The sequence below is a fragment of the Eptesicus fuscus genome, chromosome 13 (assembly GCF_027574615.1).
Source record: "Eptesicus fuscus isolate TK198812 chromosome 13, DD_ASM_mEF_20220401, whole genome shotgun sequence".
Lineage (NCBI taxonomy): Eukaryota > Metazoa > Chordata > Mammalia > Chiroptera > Vespertilionidae > Eptesicus > Eptesicus fuscus.
Window position 1 is genome coordinate 47,757,083 of NC_072485.1, and position 24,481 is coordinate 47,781,563.

Consider the following 24,481-nt stretch of genomic DNA (forward strand, 5'->3'; position numbering starts at 1 on the left):
TCAATAAGCATTCTTAACTAAAACTCTCAGCACCCTAGGTATCAAAAGATATTTCCTGAAACAGACAGTATCTATGAACAACCTAGGTTCTGGCAAATATATAAATGTTGTAAACATTGGCAAAGACAGGTAAAACTATCTTTTTTTTTTTTTCCTTTGGGGGGGGGGGGTAGACTGGTACTATTTATTGTATGCCTAGAAACCCAAGACACTTTAATAGAAAACTAAAGTTTCTAACAGTATTTGGTAAAATGGAAAGATATGCAATATACAAAGTCAATAGCTTTGAATTATTTTAGCAAAAAGTAACTAGAAATGGAAGTGGGAAAAGTGTTCCATTCATAATAGCAATGCAAACTATAAAGTACTAGGAAATACATTTAACAAAGCAAAACAAGAAGAAAAGTTTAGAGGCTTATTGAACTTAGTTGGAGGTAATTCATTTCAATATTAGAATGTGCTGCACTATGATATAATCTTCAGTGGTTGCAGTGATTTAAATCAAGTATTATGCTTACAGCAAGCAAAGTACACAGGAAATGTAGGAGGTTTGAGCAGCTGTGCAGTACTGAACAAGAGCACACAACCCATTAGTAAGCAATTGCAGTTACTTAAAAATGAAATAAAGTATTACTTTTCTTCAATTTAGGTGATTTTTTAAAAACGGTTAGTCAGGTGTAAGGACATAAATACACATTAAGTTGACTCTACCTACTTAGTAAGCGAAGCTGTTAAATATTTATTTTGGCCCAGGGAGCACCAAGAAATAATTGCTGAGAACTAAAGACTCTGAACTCACAGACTTTAAGAACTTCTCAAACCTTTAGCTTCAGAAGTTAAAAATAAGAAAAGAAAAGAAAAAAACTAGGCAAAAGTAAATAATAAAATAGAGAAATCAAACAGTAACATATTCAAAGGCAAAGGGTTTGTAGAGTAATAAAACTGGCAAAACCGATTTTTAAAAATCTTCTTAAAAAAGAACAAATCAACAATAGACAAATGTCTAGGAAAAAATTATTAAATTCATGAAAAATCTGAATAGTCTATAATCAGATATTTGAAATACGCTGCAAGGAAACACTAAGTTCAGATGGCTTCACTAGTGAGTTCTTCTAAGGATCACACTAGTTCATCTAACATGCATCTTTCAGAGAAGAGATGCAGAGAACACGTCCTACTTCATTTCCTGACACTAAGTATAACCCTGCTCCCATACCAGTCAAGAACAATATGAGAAATTATAGGCTTAATCTCAATCATGGAAACAATCAAGGGAAAAATTCCTAACACATCAAGTTCAACAACCCATGGGAACAACTGATAGTTGCAGAAAAAGCACTTCACAAAATTCAACACCTTTCAATATTAAAACTTCAACACTTTTTTGTATTACTTTCAGCTGTACAACACAGCAGATAGACATTCATATAGGTTACAAAGTATTCCCTCCGATAATTCAAAGTGTCCACCTGGTAGTTATTACAATTTTGTTAACTATATTCCCTATGCTTTACTTTACACACCATGCCTATTTTGTAACTACCAATTAATAGGAAGAGGACTTTTTAACCTGATATAGGACATCTATAAAAATATTTTAGCAAATATGAAGTTCAAATATTAAACTTTAAAAGAAGGGCATTATCACTTTTATTTAATGTTATATTACAAATCCTTGACAGACAATAAATATATAAAGTTTGGAAAATAAGATAAAAAGCATGACTATTACTGGATGATATGACTGTCAACATAAAGAACTAAAAAGAATATGTAGATAAATCATTAGAATGAAGGAAGTCTGCAACATTAATAAATTTACTATCTTTCTACATGTCAGAAAAAAGCAATGAGATTATATTGGCTCTCTTTTATAAGAATAACATTTACAGTAACAATAGTAACAACAAAAAATAAGGTAGCCAGAAATAGATCTAAGAAAAGATATATATGACCAGCATGGAGAAAATCATATTGTTACAAAAGACATTAAAGGCTTATATACATTAAGAAATACACCATGTTTACAGATAGGAAGATCTGCAAAAATGTCACTTTTCCACTAAATTAGTCTGTGGAGTCAACATAATTTTATTCATAATCCCAACAAAGTTGCTCACGGAATTCAAAAAGGTGATTCTAAAATTCTATAGAAAAGCAAATATTTCCTAGGAGATATAGCATGGGGACTGGTCTTGCAGGTATTAAGATTTATTATAAAACTTTAAGACTATGTGATGCTTTTGTGAAAACAGGCAGACAGATTAACAGAACAGAAATCCTGACAGACCCACATATTTACAGAAATGTGATATATAAAAAAGGGGCCATAGCAAAACTGGAGAAAGGTTATGTTATTAAATAAATTGTTCTGGCAGGCAATTGGTTATACATTTAGAAAAAAATTAACTGGGTCTCTAACTTATACAATCCACACAAATCAATTTCAAATAGGTCAAGGACTTAAATAATAAAGGCAAAATTATTAAACTTTTAAAGAGAGTATGAGAATATCTTTTGGACCTCATGGTAAGGAAGGATTTTTTAATATAAGACATAAATAAAGTACAAACCATACAGGAAATGACCAATGAAATTAATTGACTACATTAAAATTATAAACTTACATTTATCAAAAGATCATAAAGACAAGGAAAAGACAACCACAACCTAGAAACATAGGTTGAAGAAATGCCTGAAACATAAAAAACTTGGTGTTCAGAACATATTAAGAACTTTATAAATCAATGAGAAAAAAACAATGCAAAAAAAGGGCAAAAGTAACAAATAGTATTTCCTTACATAGAAAAGATGCAAAGCCAATAAACAAGAAAAGGGTTCCATTTTATTAGTTATAAGGGAACTGCAAATTATAACTATGATATACCCTTTTACAATCACTAAACTGGCAGAATTCAAAAATTAAGACTTTTTAATAGCAAATGTTGGCAAAGATGTGAATAAGAACTCTCACACATTGCTGTTAAGACTGAATTTATAAAGCTATTTTAGAACATTTGTCATAATCTAGTAAACTGAAGTTGCACAAACTCTGTGACTGAAAGATGACAAAATAAAAACAATGTGTACATGGTGAAGCTTATTGACGGTAAGCTTCATTATAGCTTGACCAAGTTGAGCTATTCTGTTGAGAAACTCCTAATTTAGGATCTTTAGTAAAATCTTTTTCTTTTTTGGCTGGCCGCATTTCTCCGAGAATTGTCTTCCGATGTCTTCCTTGAGGTCAGGCTTCCAGAGTTCTGGGAGCTGAAGGGAATGTGGACTGGTATTCTCAATATTTGGCATTCACTTACCCCCCTTGCTTGTAACAAAACAGAATTTCCCTCAGCCAGACCTAGTGTCTCCCAGGCTAGTGATGTCCTCTCTCTTAAGAATAAATACACAAACAAACCTCTAATCTTCTGGGTAAAGGAGAGGCAGCTGGCAGTTTACACAGAACCAGAAAAGGATCGGGGAGGGGAATGCAACTGTATCTTAAGGAGACTTCCAACCAAACCTCTTTTTAATGTTTTGGCGCGCCCCCCCCCCCGCCCGATCCCCCCCCCCCCCCCCCCCCCGCCCGCCCATAACCTCCTGCTTTCAGAGATAACTTGTCCCTAATTACTGAGCCTTTTGCAGTTCTGCAAATTGGGTTGCTTCAAGGGTTTTACAACTGTCTGTTAGGAAAAAACTTTCTTGGGTCTGCTGAGTCACTCATCCGTCAGCTTTCTAGTTTCCAAAATGTTGTTCTTGTCTCCTGTTTTGCCTGTGGGTTTATGTATTTTTAAAAATCCTTTAGTTTTAGTGGAGTTTTGGGTGATAGCTAGGGTTAAATATACATATTCAGTCTTTTCACTTTAACCAGAAGTGACCTTATTTACTTCTCTCATCTCCCACCACTTTTCTACAATACACGCAATAGAAATATTTTCCAATTTTCAAAAATACAGGCCTTCCACATACTTCTTTTTTTCTACTGGCAACTTCCTCTATCTGGAATACTCTCCCTCCCAATCCTGACTGGCAAATGCCTTCTGTGACCATCTCATTCTAAGTCCAACAACCTTACAATAGCATTCATAGTACTTTTTCACACATCTCACTATATTATAAAGACTGGTTTACCTGTGAATTTCTCCTTCTAGACATAAACTCCTTAAGAACCAGGATAATACCTTAATCATATCAGTATGTCCAGTACTTAGTACATAGTACAGAGACTAGTACATGGTAAAAATCAGTTGATGTTTGGGGGAACAATAGAGAGAAAATATATGCCCTCATTAATAAAGATGCATTCAATATAATTTTGATGTGTAGTCTGTTCTGGGCTGCTATAACAACATGCCACTGGATGTTTCATAAACAATAGAAATTTACTTCTCACAGTTCCAGAGGTTGGAAGTCCAAGACCAGGGTGCCAGCACGGTTGGGTGAGGCCCTCTTTGGGGCTGCAGACTTCTCACTGTACCCTTACTTACCAATGTCATGGCTGAAAGGGCTAGGGAGTTCAGCTGGCTCTCTTTCATAAGAGCATTAATTTCATTTGGGAGGATCTGCCTTCAGGATGCAATCACCTCCCCACAGTCCCACCTCCTAATATCATCACCTTGGGGGTCAGGTATCTAATTTATGAATCTGGAAGGGCATATTCAGACCACAGCACCAAAAAAGCGCAAATCTGCTACCTTATACATACAAATGGGCCATCAGCAGTACTTAATGTCCTTAAAAACATCTAGATTAAGTCAATCTGATGTGAAAAGTTTGGGATTCCAGAAGAGATGCCCTTTTTCTCATACTTTAAAACATCTCTCTGGCTTCCTATATTACTCAGACTCCTTAGCCTAAGAAGCTCAACGTAAGAATTTATGTAGCAACCAATGAATTGTGGAAATGGCTGGTGAGGGAATTTTCAGCTGTGACAAAGCCTGACGCTTGGCTTTGGAGCCTCTCCTCTTTAAGAAGGCAGGTTCCTGGTTACTTTACTCTCTAAGGTTTAGAGAGACCAACCACATTCAGCTGACATCACACCGAGAACACTGTAGTAGCTTACTTTTTTTACTTTCTTATAATAAAACCTTTTCAGTGAATTTAAAGGCACTGATTGACATTCGGGCACAAGTTCCTTATCACAGCACTTTGAATGATATTGTGTTGGATCATCTCGTTGTATCCTCCATCTATCTTAACTCCTCTTCCACAGTTTCCATCTACTTGTCTCAATTGCTCCACCATGTGTAACTGCTTCAGGTGTGTATTCCCGTTCACTATATAACTTTTTCACAGTGTCTAGTCTGATGTTTCACCTAATCCTGAGTTTTTTGTAATTAAGTAATTTATTTCTTTGTTTACTTATTTTATGCTCAAAATTTCAAACATATATCAAACTTGAAAGAAGTTTACATGGAACACCTCCTGTATACTTACCATTTAGATTGTGTCCCTGAAATTTTACAATGCTTGGTTTATCATTTGTCTGTCCATCTATTTATCCACTAATCCATCTTAATTTGAGTGCTTTTCAAAGTAAATTGCAGACATCCATTATACTTGCCCCTAAGTATATGCCTTAACATGTATATTATTAGAGTTCAATATTTGTTTATAGGTTTTACTTTTGCTGCACAATTACGTACACCACATTATATAAATCTTAAGTGTATATTCACTGAGTTTTGACAAATGTCATAATATTTATAAGATTTATCCAAATGGTTGCATGTATCATTAGTTTGTTTATATTTATTGCCTAATAGCATTACACTGTCTAAATATCTGCATGACAGTTAAAAATAATCTATTCTCTGATTGATGGCATTCTGGGCTGTTTCCAGTTTTAGGCTATTATGAATAATGCTCCTATACATATTTTTATATAAATATTTTTTAAGATGTTTTCATTTATTTTTTAGAAGACCCAGGAGTGAAGCTGTTAGCTCATAGGTTAGTCTATGCTTAGTTTTATAAGAATTTCTTACACTTTTCTCTGAAGTGATTGTACCAGTTTACATTCTCAACAATAAAGTGTAAGAATTCCAGTTATTTTACCACCAAGCCAAAATTTTTCAGTCTTTCTAATTTTAGCAGGTCCACTTATATGCTGATTTTTTTTTTTTCAATAGAAGAACACCAGTACTGTTTTCAGTCTGTGATTGGGAGTCCACAGAGGCAGAGGACTGACTGTATGCAGAGGGGATCCCGGGGGCAGGGAAAGGGTCGGTTTTCTAACCCCTGCATTGTTCAAGGGTCAACTGTAGTATCTCATAATGGTTTAATTTTTTTTATATATATATATGTATTTTCTTGATTTCAGAGAGGAAGGGAGAGGGAGAGAGAAAGAAAAATCAATGATGAGAATCACTGATCAGCAGCCTCCTGTACGCCCCTACTGGAGATTGAGCCCACAACCTGGGCATGTGTCCTTGACTGGAACTGAACCTGAGACCCTTCAGTCCACAGGCTGATGCTCTATCCACTGAGCCAAACCAGCTCGGGATAATAATGGTTTTAATTTGTATTTCTCATATTTTTATTGACTATCATATATCTGATTTGTGAAGGGTCTGTTCAAATTGTCCATTTAAAAAATTAGTTTGTTTGGCTTTTTAAATTGTAAAGCTCTCTGTATAAACATGACACCAGTTCTTTGCCACATACATATTTTAGAAATATTTTTTCCAGTCTTATGTATTAATTATCTTAATAGTGTCTTCAGATAAGCATAAGTTTAAATTTTGATGAAGTATAATGATCAATATTTTCTTTTTTGATTAACATTTTCTGTGACCTAAGGAATTGTTGCCCATTCCCAAGTCATGAAACTATTCTATGTTTTCTCCTAAAAGTTTCCTGATTTTATTTATTTATTTATTTACATTTATTGGGGTGACATTGGTCAACATGAACATATAGGTTCCAGGTTTGGGTTTCTATGTTACAAGAGCTGTATATCGAGGGGGTTCCTAATATATGGTGATAGGAGAAGATTTGACTTTGGGTGGTAGGCACACGGTTTTATTTTTTATACTTAAGTCTATGTTCTATCCCAAATGAATTCTTATGTTTAATGTGAGGTAGAAATTGAGATTCACTTTTTTTCCTATATGGATAGTCAGTTATTTCAGCACTATTTGTGGAAAAAACTTCTTTCCCTATTGGATTGCTTTGGTGTCTTTGTCAAAAATCCCCAAAATGTGGGTCCATTTCTGGGTGCTCTTTCCCACTGATCTATATGTTGATGCTATGACAGTATCATACCATCCTGAATACTGCAGGTTTGTAAACCAGTCCTTTAAAAATTTATCTTGGCATTGAAAGAACCTGATAAACATAATAGCCCCTTGGCAGTACTCATGCTCCATTTCATTTTCCCTTGAGGACAGGAAAGACAGAATAACTTCAAGATCACGAAAAGCAAAAATTACTAAAGTTTTTGAATCACTACCTAAAATTAGTTTATTTAAAGTTTCTTTTTAAAACAACAACACAGATGTTTGGCCTCTCTGCCTTGAAACTCTATGTTTTTGTAAAAAATGTTCAGAATGTCATGTTAAATCCCCACAAGCAACGTTGCGGCAACAGGAACACAAATACTAATAAATCCCAAATTGGTAATAAATAACCCATTGAAATAAGAATACCACATGTGAGCCTATTTTAACTCAGAAGAGCCTCTCTATAATGTTAAACAACCCTGTGCACTGGGATGAAGATGGGATCTAGTTTTACGTATTTATGAAATACTGATATATTAAGTGCCCATCAGTCCAGATGTATTTGAGGGAAGCAAAGCAAAAAAATCCATATCTTATTTTTTTTAGATGGATAAGTATTCAAAGAAAAATATTTATAGCCCAAGGTAAATGGTTATTCTACAAGTGGGTTACTAACTAGTATATGCTAAAATTAAGTTTAGAGAAGCCTAAAATTTAGTTCTTCAGTTAGTAAACAGCACAGAAAGTACTAATGGGAGAAAGCTCCCTAACACAATTTTTGTAGTTTTATCACCAATTAGTATAGGAAATCAGGAAATCACCTAACGTTAGGGCTATTCATCACATTCTTTTGTTCTCTATACTAGTAATAACAGTACCAAAGTAACAAGAGACATGTGGCTTTTTCAGGGCACATTTATTGTGTGGTGCTCTTCTCATAAGGGTGTTTGATAATTTCCTCCCTACAAAAATGAGAATCTTTAAAAAAAATTATAAAATAGATGCATATGTTTTATATAATTTAATTATGCTTGTATATGTATGTTTGTGTGTGTTCCCACCTGAGAAAGGTTTAAATTGGAAGTCAAAACTTCTAATCCATATGCCAGAGATAACTACTTAAATTGTTAAGAATTTTAGTATGATATACTTACATATGTATAATTTTAGGTCAAAAACAAAATTGTAGCCCTAGGTGGTTTGGCTCAGTGGATAGAGCGTCAGCCTGCGGACTGAAGAGTCCCAGGTTCGATTCCAGTCAAGGGCACATGCTTGGGTTGCAGGCTCGATTCCCAGTAGGGGGCGTGCAGGAGGCAACCAATCAATGATTCTCTCTCATCATTGATGTTTCTCTCTCTCTCTGTTCCTCTCCCTTCCTCTCTGAAATCAATAAAAATATATTTTAAAATAAGTAAATAAAATTGTGTTATATTTACCTTATGTATCTTCCTTTTGCCCACCTAGCAGTGTATAATAGACGTTTTTCAATATGGGTATATGTCCACTTTTTTCTATTTAATAGTTGAATAGTATTCCAAAGAAGAGCTGTACCACAATCTAATCTAATAAAAGGGTAATATACAAATTAACCATCACGCCAACACACAAGATGGCCAGCAGGGGAGGGAGGGCAGTTGGGAGGGAACCAGGCCTGCAGGGGAGGGCAGTTGGGGGGGACCAGGCTGGCAAGGGAGGGCAGTTAGGGGTAACCAGGCCAGCAGTGGATGGCAGTTGGGCGTGACCAGGCCTGCAAGGGAGGACAGTTATGGGTGACCAGGCTGGCAGGGTAGGGCAGTTAGGGGTGACCAGACCAGCAGGGGAGGGCAGTTAGGGGCAATCGGGATGGCAGGGGAGCAGTTAGGTGCCAATCAGGCTGGCAGGGGAGTGGTTAGGGGGTGATCAGGCTGGCAGGCAGAAGCAGTTAGGGGCAATCAGGCAGGCAGGCAGGTGAGCGGTTGGGAGCCAGCAGTCCTGGATTGTGATAGGGATATCCCAAATTGGAGAGGGTGCAGGCTGGGCTGAGGGACACACACACACATACCCCTTGCACGAATTATGTGCACCGGGCCTCTAGTTAAATTAATAAATATCAATGGTAAACATTTATGGTTGTTTTCAATTTTTGTTATGATAAACTGTTATAGCTAGTCTCTTGTACTCTCAAGAGTAAGGCTGTATTTCCAGTAAAGTTAAGTCATCTCTTATCATGTCAATTTGCTTAAATGAACTACAAAGTGCTTGTTATAAGATTACATTTTTAATACTAGGTTTTAAGTTAGAATTTCTGAAAAAGTTGTCCTTTGAAATGGGTTTGAAGAAATAAATACGCCCTGCAAAATAAGCTAGTAGCAGTGCCCTACACATTAATGTGTATAAGTTATAAAGAACACTGATACAATGAAAACCCATATACCTAGTAAGAAGCAAGTAACAGAATATTGCCATTACCTTTGCAGATCTCTATGTTCACTGCTCTTCCTTTCTCTCCCCCAGAGATAATTTTCTTGAATAACTTGTTTATTATTCCCTTGATTTTCTCCCCTTCTCCCCCGCCTAACTTTGTTAAGGCATAATTGACAAATAAAATTGTGGTATATAATGTGATGATTTAATATACATATACATCAGTTTTACCACATATATTGTAGTCCTAAATTAAATATCCCCAAATAATGTTACATGTTTATGAATTCTATATTCTGAAGATAAATAAATCCCAACAAAAATGGCTGCGGCCACCATGGACCAAGCAGGAGGCTTGGCTCTGCTCAAGGCTACAAAGTTTCTATTGGTCAATTTGTTTATGATTGTCCAGTACCACACAGTCTTAATTACTATAATCTTAAACTAATTAAAAAGTTTTATTAAGATACTAGAGGCCCAGTGCACGAAATTCGTGCATGGGGTGTGTGTGTCCCTCAGCCCAGCCTACACCCTCTCCAATATGGGACCCCTCGAGGGATGTCCAACTGCCCGTTTAGGCCCGATACAGGACTGCTGGCTCCCAACTTCTCGCCTGTTTGCCTTCCTAATTGCCCCTAACCACTTCTGCCTGCCAGCCTGATCACCCCCTAATCACTACCCTGCCAGCATGATTGATGCCTAAATGCTCCCCTGCCAGCCTGTTTGCCCCTAACTGCCCTCCCCTGCAGGCCTGGTTACCCCTAACCGCCCTCCCCTGCAGGCCCGGTCGCCCCCAACTTCCCTCCTCTGCTGGCCTGGTCACCCCTAACTGCCCTCCCCTGCTGGCCTGCTCGCCCACAACTGCACTCCCTTGCAGGCCTGGTCTCTCCCAACTGCCCTTCCCTGCTGGCCATCTTGTGGCAGCCATCTTGTGTCCACATGGGGGCAGCCATCTTTGACCATATGGGGGCAGCCATCTTGTGTTTTGGAGTGACGGTCAATTTGCATATTACTCTTTTATTAGATAGTATAGAGGCCTGGTACACGGGTGGGGGCTGGCTGGTTTGCCCTGAAGGGTGTCCCAGGTCAGGATGGGGGTTCCCTTGGGGCATGGGGCAGCCTGGGTAAGGGGCCTGTGGTGGTTTGCAGGCCGGCTACGCCCCCCAGCGACCCAAGCTGAGGCCCTGGGATCTGGGATTTATTTATCTTCTATAACTGAAACTTTGTAGCCTTGAGCAGAGCCAAGCCTCCTGCTTGGTCCATGGTGGCCGCAGCCATTTTTGTTGGGATTTATTTATCTTCTATAATTGAAACTTTGTAGCCTTGAGTGGAGTCCATGGCCAGCCAGAGTGTGCGGAAAGCTTGGCTTCCTCCATTGCCAGGGAAACCCAAGCCTCCTGCTCGCTCCGTGGCTGCAGCCATCTTGGTTGTGTTAATTTGCATACTCACTTCTGATTGGCTGGTGGGCGTGGTTTGTGGGTATAGCAGAGTGATGGTTGATTTGCATATTACTCTTTTATTAGATAAGCTACTTGACAAATAAAATGGTAAGATAATTAAGGTGCTGATCATGGTGATTTGCTACATGTATACATCATGAAAGGATTCCCACAACTGAGTTAATTAACACATCTACCACCTCACATATTTATTTTTTGGAGGGTGTAAATATTTAAGTTCTCTTCTCTTAGAAAATTTCAATTATACAATTCAGTGTTATCAACTACAATCAGCATCCTATATAATAAAAGGGTAATATACAAATAGTCCAAACAGCAGGACAACTGAACAACCAATCAAAGTGTAATATGCTAATGATATGCTAAGGCTGCTCAACCGCTCACTATGATGTGCCTTGACCACCAGGGGGCAGATACTCTGACCGGTAGATTTGCTTGCTGCTGGGGTCCAGCTGATCTTAGGACTGAGCGAGATGGGACAGATATGCTCTGGAGCCCTTCCACGGTCCCTCCCCGGCCCGATTGTGTACCAGTGGGGTCCCTCAGCCTGGCTTGCACCCTCTCGCAATCCAGGACCCTTCGGGGGATGTTGGAAAGCTGGTTTCAGCCCAATTCCGCAGGCCACTCCCCTTGGGAAGGTGCCAGATGCAGGGCTCATGGCTGGCGAGCGCTGTTGCAGTGTGAGCTTCTCCAGATCGGGGCTGATTGGGCGTGAGCCTGGAGCAGGCACAGTGGGGCCAGGATGAGCGGGAGTGGTAGGTAGGAGCTGCAGGCGGTGTTGGACTGCGGATTTCGGCCCGATCCCTGCAGGCCACCCAGAAGGACCCCACCCGTGCACGAATTCGTGCACTGGGCCTCTAGTATTTTATATTAGATTCTCAGGCCTTACTTATCTTATAGCTAAAAGTTTGCATCTATTTCTAAAAGTTTGATATTTTGCCATACTTTGTTGTTCTATTAGGAGTGTATTGGTAATTCTTAGGGTTTTGCTCTTTGGTTAGGATTTTTCTTTTTTAAATATATTTTTATTGATTTCAGAGAGGAAGGGAGAAGGAGAGACAGATAGAAACATCAATGATGAAAGAGAATCATTGATCGGCTGCCTCCTACATGCCCCACACTGGGGTTGGACCTCGCAACCTGGGGATGTGCCCTGATGGGGAATCAAACCATGACCTCCAGCTTCATAGGTCAATGCTCAACCGTTGAGCCACGCTGGATGAGCTTCAATTGGGATTTTGATGGGAACTGTAGTGACTCTTCTTTTGAGAAAAACTGATTGTTATAATTTTATAATATTGAATCTTCCAGTCTATGAATATGATGTATCTTTCCATTTATTTAGGCCTTCTTTCATCCATTAATTTTATTATTAATTATGCCCTGCAATTATCATTTTCCAGAATTTAACGTGCATTTTGTTTAGGTTCTCTTGAATCCCACAGCTAGTCTTTAAAATCTTAATATTTAATTACACTTTTTCTGCTTGTGGAAAAAGTTTGAGAGGGTTCTGCATCACTTGCAAAGAATATGATGTCAATGTCACAGACTATCTAACAAGCAAGTCAGGATGGGGAAATCAGATTATTTGCTCCTGCTAATTATGTCTTCATGATTTTGTGGGACGTTTATCTCAGTAAATTCATACACATCTTTTGAAGCCAACTAAAAATATATTTTTGTGCTTCCCACACACAAAGTGCTTAGTTAATACTTAACTGAGTAATTCATTTATCATTTAGATTATCGACTATTCATTGCCCTCTGCTTTAATAGTATAATTGAAAACTGTCTAAAAAGGACTGGAATAAATAAACACATTAAGTAAAATATAACCAAATATTTTCAAGATAGCTGTTTGGTTTCAGAAAGATTGCTTATAAAACCAATAAGATAACCTAGTATTTTTTTTTTCCAAGAGGAAACAAAGAATAAAAGACTCTCAATATTTATGCCAAGTAATAAATGAGTGTTTCTGTCAGAAATGGGATAGATATTGGCTCTTTATCCTATAAGCTGTGGAAGGCTTAAGACCTTGCTCTATCAGCAATTACTGAATTTCTGGGAAAAAGAAAAGTATTCACAAATAAGAAAAAAAATCTGAAAAGACTAAAAGTTACCTGCAGAGTACAGTTCATCATCCTTATTATGTAGTCAAACTGCTGATGGTCTAGTATTGCCCGGTTTTGCTGGACGTGCAAACCCAGCTCATCAGTGAGACACCGTCTTGCTGCCCTTCCTTTAAGGGCTCTCAATGCCGCAGGAAGGGTCTGAGGACAAGAGAGGCAGACGTGAACAACAGGCACCATTGGAAAAATTAACTCGTGATTTCACTGAAAGTTCAAGTGCATCCTGTAAGACATTTAACAGTTATCAGTAATATAAAACTCCTGGAAAAAGAGTAGCTTTGCTACTGAGGACAATTATAAAATAGAGGGATTTTTAGTTATTTTTATGTATAAGCAAGCATGAAAAATAAGCAGAATTAATTTGTGTATAATCTAAAAATAAATTAACTATACTTAAAACAACTCATCAAAACTCTAGTCACCAAATAACTGTTGCTTCAGATCACAAGTCAAAGCCACAGACACTTAGATACCTTCTTTCATTAACTGTCCACATATCCACAGCAAGAATAGAAATAAAAATGAAAATGACAAGAAATACAGGTGATTTGCTACTTTTAAACGGGGCAGCTATTTAATCACTAGTTTTAATTTATGATTGGAAAATTCTACAATCTCTTCTCATTTCAATATCATGATTTAAAAAAAAAGAAAAAGGACTCAGAGCAACACACATACATTTTTATGTTTATTCATTAAAAATCATTCAATTCACTACTCATTAGAATGCCTCTTCCAGTTCACCACGTAAAGCCTAGTAAATATGCTTTACATAAAATAAGAAAAGCTTTACTTAACTTTGAAAACCTAAAAACCAGAACAAAGGATCAAATAAGAAGGGAAGAAGCCCAAGAGTAGGAGGGTATGGCATTTTTAGAGGCAGGTGTAAGAAACAGGATGGGACAGCTGGAAGCAAGAGAACAAAAGAAAATCTGTAACACTTCAACCATAGGAAAAAGGGGGAAATGAACAACCTCAAAAGAGAAAGAGGCTTGGGGTCATTTGTTGTAAGGGTCAAAACCTTATATGCTTTACTAGCACATGTTCAGAACTATGACGAATCACTAAGAAAAGTTTACATTATGTTTAGCGTGTTTTATTAAAGAAGGCAAGAAAATCTGCTTTAAAGAGGCACATTTAAGTTGTATACCACTTATCCAACCGGATTCTTTGCCAGAAATATAATTATATTTAAAATGTTAATCATGTATGGCGTCAGATAGATAATATACTTATCAGGGTGATCACTTTGTAAATTACAGAAATGTCTAATCACTATGTTTTACACCTGAAACTAATGTAACTAAAAAATTAAAATGTTAAGTTCCTAGGTAATATGCCAAAATAGGATTTAGTGAACAATGTTAAAAGTTTGAGGGAAACAATGACTATCAATATTTGTCTGGTAGCCATGGAATTAGGCTTGGCTAAGAGTTTACATCCTAGACACTATTCATCAAAACACTTGATATAGAAAAAGGATGAAATTAGAGAGGTTAGTTAGCAAGTTAAACATGTAAATCTGAAAGGGAAATGATGAATTTTTATGTCGCAAAGATAGCATTTTATTACCTTTTCAGTCTCCAATGTTTTATTTTCAAATATGAATGAGATGCAGTTTCTAACAACTTCCAATCTCTGTGCACTGTTGAAAACTGTTTTCACCTTATCCATTATCGAAACTAGTAAAGGAATATAAAGAAAACAAGTAAATTAAACTCCTCTGGCAATTATAAAAGCAAGGGGAATAGTACTGGTTTGAGTTTATATGGCTGTAACTGTTTTCATGATTGACACTTAAGAATTATTTGCTTCCCTTCTTACATGGCATTAAAGGTATTCCATTTCATTATTTTTATTATATTTTCACGTTTTAAAGTGTCAGGCTAGTCAATGGCTTATTAAGGATAATTTCACAGAACAGATTCCAATGATACACTTAACTTATGCAAATCAATTAATATTTCATAGTAAAAATCACATTAAGCTAAAGTAAACATATATTTTAACTTTAATTGTAAACAAACTGATACGTGTTTGGGATACAAGATCATGACAAAAGTAGCTACTGTAAGAGAATTACTAATGAAAAAAAGAAGTTGATATTTCTATGATTACCAAAGAAAAATCACATGCCCCCCAAAATTAGATTCTCAGAATGGGAAAGAATATTTGCAAATCATGTATCTGATAAAGGACTTGTATACAGAGTATACAGAGAACACTTAACTCAGTAATAAAAAGACAAATAGCCCAATTTAAAAATGGGCCAAGGATCTGAACAGACATTTCTCCAGAGAAGATATAATAATGGCCAATAAGCAAATGAAAAGATGCTCTGCATCATTAGCGAAGTGGAGAAACTGGAACACCCATACATTGCTGGTGGGAATGTTAAATGGGACAGCTGCTTTGGGAAACAATCTGGCAGTTCTTCAAAACATTGAACATAGACTTATATGAAGCAATTCCACACCGAGGTATATACCTAAGAGAACTGAAGAGATATGTCCACACAAAAACTTGCACATGAATGCTCACAGCAGCATTACTTATAGTAACAAAAGGAGAAACAACCCAAATATCCATTAACTGATGAATGAGTAACAAAATGTGACATACAGATGGTCCTCAACTTGGACAATGGTTCAAGTTATGGTCTTCAACTTGATGATGGTGCAAAAGCAGTGAGCATTCAGTAGAAACTATACTTCAAATTCTGAATTTTTATCTTTCCCAAGCTTGCTATGTGTGGTAGGATACTCTCTCCTAATGCTGGGTAGTGGCAGTGAGCCACAGTGATCATGAGGGTAAACAACCAATACTCTTCAGTGTACTCTGTTGTCAGTGGTTTTTGGATGCTGTGTTCTGAGCATGTTTAAGGTAGGCTAGGTTAATATGATGGTCAATAGGTTAGGGGTATTAAGTGGTCAAAGATGGCTGTCCCCATGTGGACACAAGATGGCCGCCACAAGATGGCTGGCAGGGGAGGGCAGTTGTGGGGGACCCAGGATTGCAGGAAAGGGCAGTTGGGGGGAACCAGGACTGCATGGGAGGGCAGTTGGGGTGGGGGGAGATCAGGCCTGCAGAGGAGGGCAGTTGGGAGTGACCAGGCCTGCAGGGGAGGGCAGTTGGGGACAACCAGGCTGGCAGGGGAGGGGATTTGGGGGTGTCCAGGTCTGCAGGGGAGGGCAGTTGGGGGAACCAGGCCTGCAGGGGAGTGCAGTTGGAGACGACCAGGCTGGCAGGGGAGGGGAGTTAGGGGCAACCAGGCCTGCAGGGAAGCAGTTGGAGATCAGGCCAGCAGGGGAGGGCAGTTAGGGGTGACCAGGCCAGCAGGGGAGGGCAGTTGGAGGGAACCAGGTCTGTAGGGGAGAGCAGTTGGAGGGAACCAGGCCAGTAGGGGAGGGCAGTTAGGGGCAACCAGGCTGGCAAGGGAGGGCAGTTGTGGGTGACCGAGTCAGCAGGGGAGGGCAGTTGGGGGCAACCAGGCCTGCAGGGAAGGACAGTTAGGGGCTACAAGGCAGGCAGGGTAGGGTAGTTAGGGGTGACCAAGTCGGCAGGGGAGGGCAATTAGGGGCAATCAGGCTGACAGGGGAGCAGTTAGGCGTCAATCAGGCTGGCAGGGGAGTGGTTAGGGGTGATCAGGCAGGCAGGCTAGCAGTTGGGAGCCAGCAGTCCTGGATTGTGAGAGGGATGTCAAACTGCCTGTTTAGGCCCGATCCCTCGAGGGGTCCCAGATTGGAGAGTGTGCAGGCTGGGCTGAGGGACACACACACACACACATACTCCCGTGTATGAATTTCATGCACTGGGCCTCTAGTATTATGATAAATGAAAAAAGCCAGTCACAAAAAAAATCACATATTATATAACTCCACTTATATAAAATGTCCAGAATAGGGAAATCTATAAAGACAGGAAGTAGATTACTGCCTAAAGCAGTGATGGGCAACCTTTTGAGTTTGGTGTGTCAAACTTCGCCAAAAAACTGAGCATAACTCGGGTAGTGTGTCACTTTGAGGAAAAAACTAACTCCAAGACTCTAGTCGCAAATGTTTCATCCTCAGGAGCAGCAAATGTTTCATCCTCGGCATGCGGCCACGTGTCATCAGAAATGGCTACGCGTGTCAGTGCTGACACGCGTGTCATAGGTTCGCCATCACTGGCCTAAAGCTAGGGAAGGAGTGGTTTTTAGGGGAAAATTATACCGTGCTAATGGACATGGGTATATCTATTTGAGATAATGAAAATGTTCTGAAATTAGAGAAAATGGTTGTACGACTCTGTGAATATACTAAAAGCCACTAAACTGTACACTTTAAATGGGTGAATTTTATGTATGTGAATTATATCTGGATATAGCTATTTTAAAAAAGGATTCTATAGTAGTGGCAGTTAGATGAATGGTTACCCTTTGTGAGAGGCAGTGAATGGGACAGTACTTCTGGGTGTTGATAATACTCTGATTCTGGTTACCTGAGTTTTTGTGTCTTCTGTCTCGATAATAAGTTTACTTTTAAACACACGGACAAATACATACCAACAGGTGGGCCTGCTGGCACAACACACTTCTTGTCCACTCGTGAAGCAGGAGGTGCATTCTGGTTCTTAGCAAGATTCTCCTGTATCAATTCCTGTACCCGGGTTTCATTGATCTTTGGGAAAGGAAGAATATGAACTCGCAAGTGGGATCCTTCTGTGGGGCGTGGAACTTTCTGAAATGCCATATGAGGGTTTGGGTTCTCCTGCAATATCAAACACAGGTAAGATTATTCAGAAGTTAAGATAACGGCAGATTGTCAGGAAGGGAGTGGGAGCTGAGAGGGAACAAGCTGCAGTCAGATGAGTGAGTACCTGTACACTCAGATACATGCCAGGAAACAGAGCCCCAGTCTTACTTCAGCAGCATCAGAAACAGCTGACCCTCCTTCTTCCCCTTCCATGAACACGTTTTCACTTGATTTCTAGGTCTTCTTGCTACGTCTTTATTTTTTATCTCCCTAATCTCTTAACTATGTGAATATCCCAGGGCTCAGACCTTGGGCTTCTCTTCTATTTATACTTACTTCCTTGGTGATAATTTCCAGCTTCATATCTTTAAACCATAAAAACACCAAGAACTCACACATTTTTATCTCCACCTGAGCTTTCTCTTGAACTCCATGCCCATATATTCAATATAAGTATTTCCATCTGGATTTAAATATCATCTTATATGTCCAAAATGGAGCATTTAATCTCCACCTTTCCAAATCTGTTTTCTGCAGTCTTCACCTCTTCTGTATATGGCATGTTTATTTTTCTGATTACTCAGGTGAAAAGCTGAGTCACCTTTAATGCCTTTCTCTAACATTCAATTATCCATTCCTCTGCAAACCTCTGGACGCTGCCTTTAAAGCATGTTTAAATCTGACCACTTTTCAACATCTTGGGTCAAGCCAACATCTCTCCTCTACTACAGAACATGTCTCCTCACTGGTCTCCCTGCTCCCACCATTGGTCCCTCGCTCCTCCATTCTTAACACCACAGACAGAATGAACCAAAGTTAAATCACCACCAACCGCTCTGTTCATTCAAACAGCTCTTTATCTCACTCAGAGTAATACCCGAAGTTTTCACAATAATTTACAAGGCCCCACAAGATACGACTTTTCTATGAGACTGTGTCCTACTGCTGTCTCTTCCTTCATTCTGCCTGACATTCAGGCCTTCTTGCTCCTGACCCAAGGCCTTTGCATTTAACTCTCAGCTCTTTGGAATGCCTGCTCCCCCACCGATTTACTGAACCCTCTCTCCTGTTCTGCATTTCTTTCCTCAAATGCCACCTTTCTTGGCCACCCTATGTAACTTCATCTCCCCAACACACACCCTATCCCCTTATTATATTTTCCTCCTTAGCACCTATCAACCTTCTTACATACTCTGAATCTTATTTAACTTGACTGTCTATCCTTCTCTCAGTAACATGAAGCTCGACAAGGGCAGACTTTTCAGTCAATTAAGAAAAATGTTTTTATCCTCTCCATCTAGAAATTGCCTGGCATGTAGTAGGCACCCTATGCTACTTCCTACTGTATCCTAACAAATGGGATACAATGTTGAGCACATATTAGGATTGTCATAATTAAATTAAATGTGTCATGGATTTTTATCCAGTCACCTAGTTAAGTAGGATTATATTTCAAATACTACAGGCAGAGTGAAATCCACCCTCTTTATCAAGTTCTCTAGGGAAGGCTGCTCTTCAACCATTTTGAAACGAATTCTAGTATTTATTATTCTTTGTAACCAGAAAATTCTTCCTCCCCCAAAACAACCTATGTTATTCATGTTGTGGATTAAGCTCATCACTACTCTATGCATTTTCTGGACAGTTAAAATGGCCACTGTCATCGTGTATTAGAGTAGCTCCTCACAATTCTTTTTGGTTATTTGGCCCAGACCCAGAAAAAAAGAAAGGTTGGGCCACAGCTGATGATGTAGGAAGTACATCTCAGCAATACAATGGAAATAATACTCCTTTAAAGCGTACAAAGCCTCGGTTCTCATTTTTGCTCTGCTCACTATGTAATATTGGATAAGTAACTCTGCCTCAGGTACACACTCACGCTTCTCTTAAAAGGTTCCTGAGAAGCTGAAATTAGATAGAAAACTTGTTCTGGCCACAGCAGCCCTCATACACACTTTGTATTCCCCTCTTATGTCATTAGCAAGGACAGGAAAGAATAAATACGTAAGTTCCTACGCCAAGACTTCATGATCACCACTTCCCAAACTATATGGTGACATATTCCTGTTCAAAAATTATTCCTGGATTAACCCAACATCACTGGACTATAGTTTATAAAATGACCCTTTTCAAATAGCATATTTGTTTTTCTCTGTTCTTTAGGCTCAAGTCTAAGGTATGTTTTCAAAAGTTATACATATAAATATTCTAAAATCCTTTGCAAAGATATTTTTTTCAGGATGGGAAGGTAATTCACATGGATTTTAAGGTTTAAATCAGAATCATTTAAAATATAGTCTTCACTACATTTGTTACTATTGACATTTGTTTTGTTTTAATAAAAATTAAGACTTTAAATATATTTCCATGATGTAAGTAATATTCATTATAACAAAGTTCAAAACATGAAAAATTAAAGTAGAAAAGAAATATTCTTAGTGATGTCAGATTTTCTAGCTATATTTTATCTTTTTCTCTCTTACTATATGTGCTTCTACCTTGGTCCAAAAATTATTTCAGGTGGGTTAAAAAAAGGAGGATACATATATTGCTCCAAATTCTATAATGTGCTAAGTTCATACTAAACTTTATAAAGCAGAACTAAGATCCAAAAATAGTCAAGGCTATTCTGAAGAAGAGTAAGTGGGGAAATAAAACTTTCTGGATATCAAAACTCATATAAATCTTTAATAATATAGTATGTCGCCCTGACTGGTTTGGCTCAGTGGATAGAGCGTCGGCCTGCGGACTGAAGGGTCCCGGGTTCGAATCCGGTCAAGGGCATGTACCTTGGTTGCAGGCACATCCCCAGTGGGGGGCGTGCAGGAGGCCGCTGATCGATATTTCTCTCTAATCGATGTTTCTAAGTCTCTATCTCTCTCCTTTCCTCTCTATTAAAAATCAATAAAATATATTTAAAATAAAATAATATAGTATGTCAATTGGTATTAGTGAAGGCCTTAAAAAACTAATGGAATAGAGAGCCCATAAATAGGACTATGTGTGAAAACATGATAGAGATAGGAGGCACTATAATTCAGAGGGAAAGGCTGGACAATTCAATGAGAGAGGGAGTATAAGAAGTACTTTTAATTCATGGTCTCTGATGTTGGACCACCTGGGTCAAATCCCAGTTTAGCACTGTGACATGGTGCAGTTTATTTTAGTTTCCTCATCTGTAATAAAGATAATAATATGGTACCTACTTCATAAGGTTCTTGTGAGGATAGAATGAGTTGTCAAAGAACAGCTTTTAGAACGAACATGTGCATGCGCGCGCGCGCACACACACACACACACACACACACACACTCTTCCCCAGAATAATTCTGAAAGCTGTTTTCCAAAAGTCTAGGACACATTCATTTGAATAAATATTTAGTCACTGCATATTCTTTGGCATGCCACCAGGCCTCTAAAATATTTTCCCCAGGATTCACATATCACCAGCTACTTGTATTCTAATAGCAATAAAAATAGTACTAAAAAAAACAGTTTAAATAGAAATCACTAATTAAAGAAAAGATATTGCTTTTAGTCATTAATAGTGTTTTTTTCTCATAAGCAATTTGAAATATCATAAAACAAATCCATACACAATTCAGAATAACAAGCATGTTTTAAAGCAAAGTTCAAAGATGAGGCTATCCTGTAATTGAATAGATAGTCTACATAAAAATTCAGGCAATGGGTTAAAGTTACTGAATTATAATATATTCAGTTGTGCTAAGAAGATTCAAAAAAGGCTCATGCCCCCAAATCCAGCATGGTTGGTTCTCTGGCTGCTGTGTCTGTGCATTGCTGCCCCCTAATGGTCAGTGTGGTAAATATAAAGGACCATATTCACCACCTTACACCCAGCTTTGTCACATTATGACTCCTGAGAAAACAGCAGAAATGATGGGAAGTTTAAGGGTCATTGAACGCTATATATTCTTAGAAACATCTGCTCTTACTCAAAACTCCAAATGCTTGTGGGCAAGTCCCTTGAAGATTACTGAGCTCATTAAAAACTGCAGCCCAATTTTGTGTTGAAACAAGGAAATTCATTATTTTCCAATAGAACAAAAAAGCAGCCAAATTGTCAGGTTTAATTGCAGGGAAATGCAAATGCAAAATAATAACCAAGGAGTTACACAACTGAGTATTTATGGTGAACATGGTAACAATTTTGTCCAAAGCATCCAAGATGAACTGCCCAAGAAAGCTGGCAAAATGCACTATCGCTTAAGAGGGAATTTTGAAGTTGGATAATGATTTTCAAGAAATGTCTCCATAATCCTGCTGTAAGGGCACACTATAGTAATGGGAGGTACGATTTTCTCAGACTTGAAAAATGGTATACATACTACCTGGTATGGAAACATGGATTTTTCTCCTTTCTTTTCAAGCTAAATGAGAATATGCCTCGGGCCTAAAGAAAACGAGGCTGAGAACAACTTCAAATAAAAGCACAGCAAAGCAAAACAAAACAAAAAACCCCAACCTCTACTGGAAATTCAAAGTAGACAACCACTGCATTGGGGGGGAAAAAAATTTCCTCCTACACATTGATCTCAGCAGTGAATGACAAATCAATGTGACCTTGTTAGAGATTACCAAGTTTTCCATATTAATTTAGACATTTATTAATTATTTAATATGCACCAGTTATACCTAGAGCTATGTAGGATATCAAGTTACACAAATCCTTTTAAATACCACTGAAACCAATACTATCACTGGACTAAGTTAAACACTGACAAAATGTAACTAAACATTTTAGAGTTGCCTGGCTGTGAACACAGTATTGATGGAATGAAACATTCTCAATTTCTCATCTTCATAAGCCTTTCAATGATCATCTAATTGAATTAATGTCTCATCCTTAATACAAATAAATTTGGTGTATGACTTGAATATCTAATGTGCTGGTTGCCTAATAGAGGGTTTTCAACCTTGGCACTATTGACATTTTGAGCTGAATAATTTTTTGGAGGGGGAGTGTCTTGTATATTGTAAGATGTTTAGAAGCATCCCTAACATCTACCTATCAGAACCAGTAGTACACCCTCTCCAGTTATGCCAACAAAAAATGTCTCTAGATACTGCCAAATTTCTGGGGAGAAGGGATTGTCCCTGTTGAGAAGCACTGTTCTAATTCATGATTATAGCTGGAAGCTTCATATTCTAATCCAAGTACTATTTTTGTTGTTGCTATTAATCCTCATTTGCGGATGTTTTTTCCATTGATTCTCAAAGACAGGAAAGGAGAGGGGGAGTGTAAGAGACAGAGAAAGGAGAGAGAGAAGGAAAGAAACTTCGATGTGAGACACATTGATTGGTTGCCTCACCAATGAGGCTGGGGATTGAACCTGCAACCCAGGTATGTGTCCTTGACTGGAATCAAACCCAAGACCCTCCAGTTCGAGGATTGACACTCTAATCACCACTTCAGCCAGGACTAAGACAAGTACTATTTTTATAAGTACTCAGGAAGCATATAGTGACTGGCTAAGAGACCTATATTCTCACTCACCTATTGACATGCAAATTAAAACCATAAGATACCACCCCACAACTATTCAAATGGCTAAAAACAAAAAACTAAGGATACAAAGTGTTGCTGAAGATATGGAGCAAATGGAACTCTCATATATTGCTGGAGCAAATGCAAAATTATACAGACACCAGGGAAGTGTCTTAGTTCTTTTTTAAAAAATATTTTTTAATTGATTTCAGAGAGGAAGGGAAAGGGAGAAAGAGGTAGAAACATCAATCATGAGAGAGAATCATTGATCAACTGCCTCCTGTATGCCCCACACTGGGGATCTAGCCTGCAACCCAGACGGGAATTGAACCATGACCTCCTGGTTCATAGGTTGCTGCTCAACCACTGAGCCACACTGGTTGGGCTCCTAGTTTTTATAGAGTTAACCTTCTGTTACCAGTATCCTACTCCTAAATATTTACCCAAGAGAAGTTAAAAATTATGTACATACAAAAACCTATGCAAATGTTTAGGTGGTTTTATTCATAATTTCCAAAACTGTCCTTCAGTTAGTCAAGCATATAGTGACTGGCTAAGAGACCTATATTCTCACCCTTTATTCAGAATTAGAGACCCTGTATTCAGAATTAGCAGAGAGTACAAATATAAATAAAACTTTGGTACACCCATGCAATGGCATGCTACTCAACAATAAAAATGAATTAACAACAGATTTAAGTAGTGACATGGGTGAATCTAAAATGCATTATGCTAAGTGAAAGAAATCAAACTCAAAAAACTACGTAACGACAGACAGACAACACATTAGTTGTTAAGAGTTTTGGGTGGTGGGAGAACATGTCTATAAGGGCACATTAGGGAAAATTTTGGAGTAAAATACTGGTAAATATTCTATGTTCTCACTGTGGTGGTGGTGGTTGTATACTTCACTCATTTGTCATAGAACAATACATTTAAAAAGTGCAAATTTTACTATATGAGAATTTATCATTGTAAAGCTGACTTAAAAATGCACAAACAAACCAGACAGTATGGGGGAAAGAGTTTG

General features: G+C 38.2%; 1 protein-coding gene across 1 annotated transcript in view; it reads right to left on the reverse strand.

The window, feature by feature from the left end:
• SBF2 (SET binding factor 2) overlaps window positions 1-24,481 on the reverse strand; it is a 366,350-nt gene that overhangs the window by 119,228 nt on the left and 222,641 nt on the right. The window contains exons 14-16 of the mRNA XM_054725562.1: window positions 17,753-17,957; window positions 14,782-14,891; window positions 13,201-13,350 (exon numbers count right to left, since the gene is read on the reverse strand). Coding sequence (XP_054581537.1) covers window positions 13,201-13,350; window positions 14,782-14,891; window positions 17,753-17,957 — 465 coding nt within the window. The remainder of the gene's footprint in view (window positions 1-13,200; window positions 13,351-14,781; window positions 14,892-17,752; window positions 17,958-24,481) is intronic.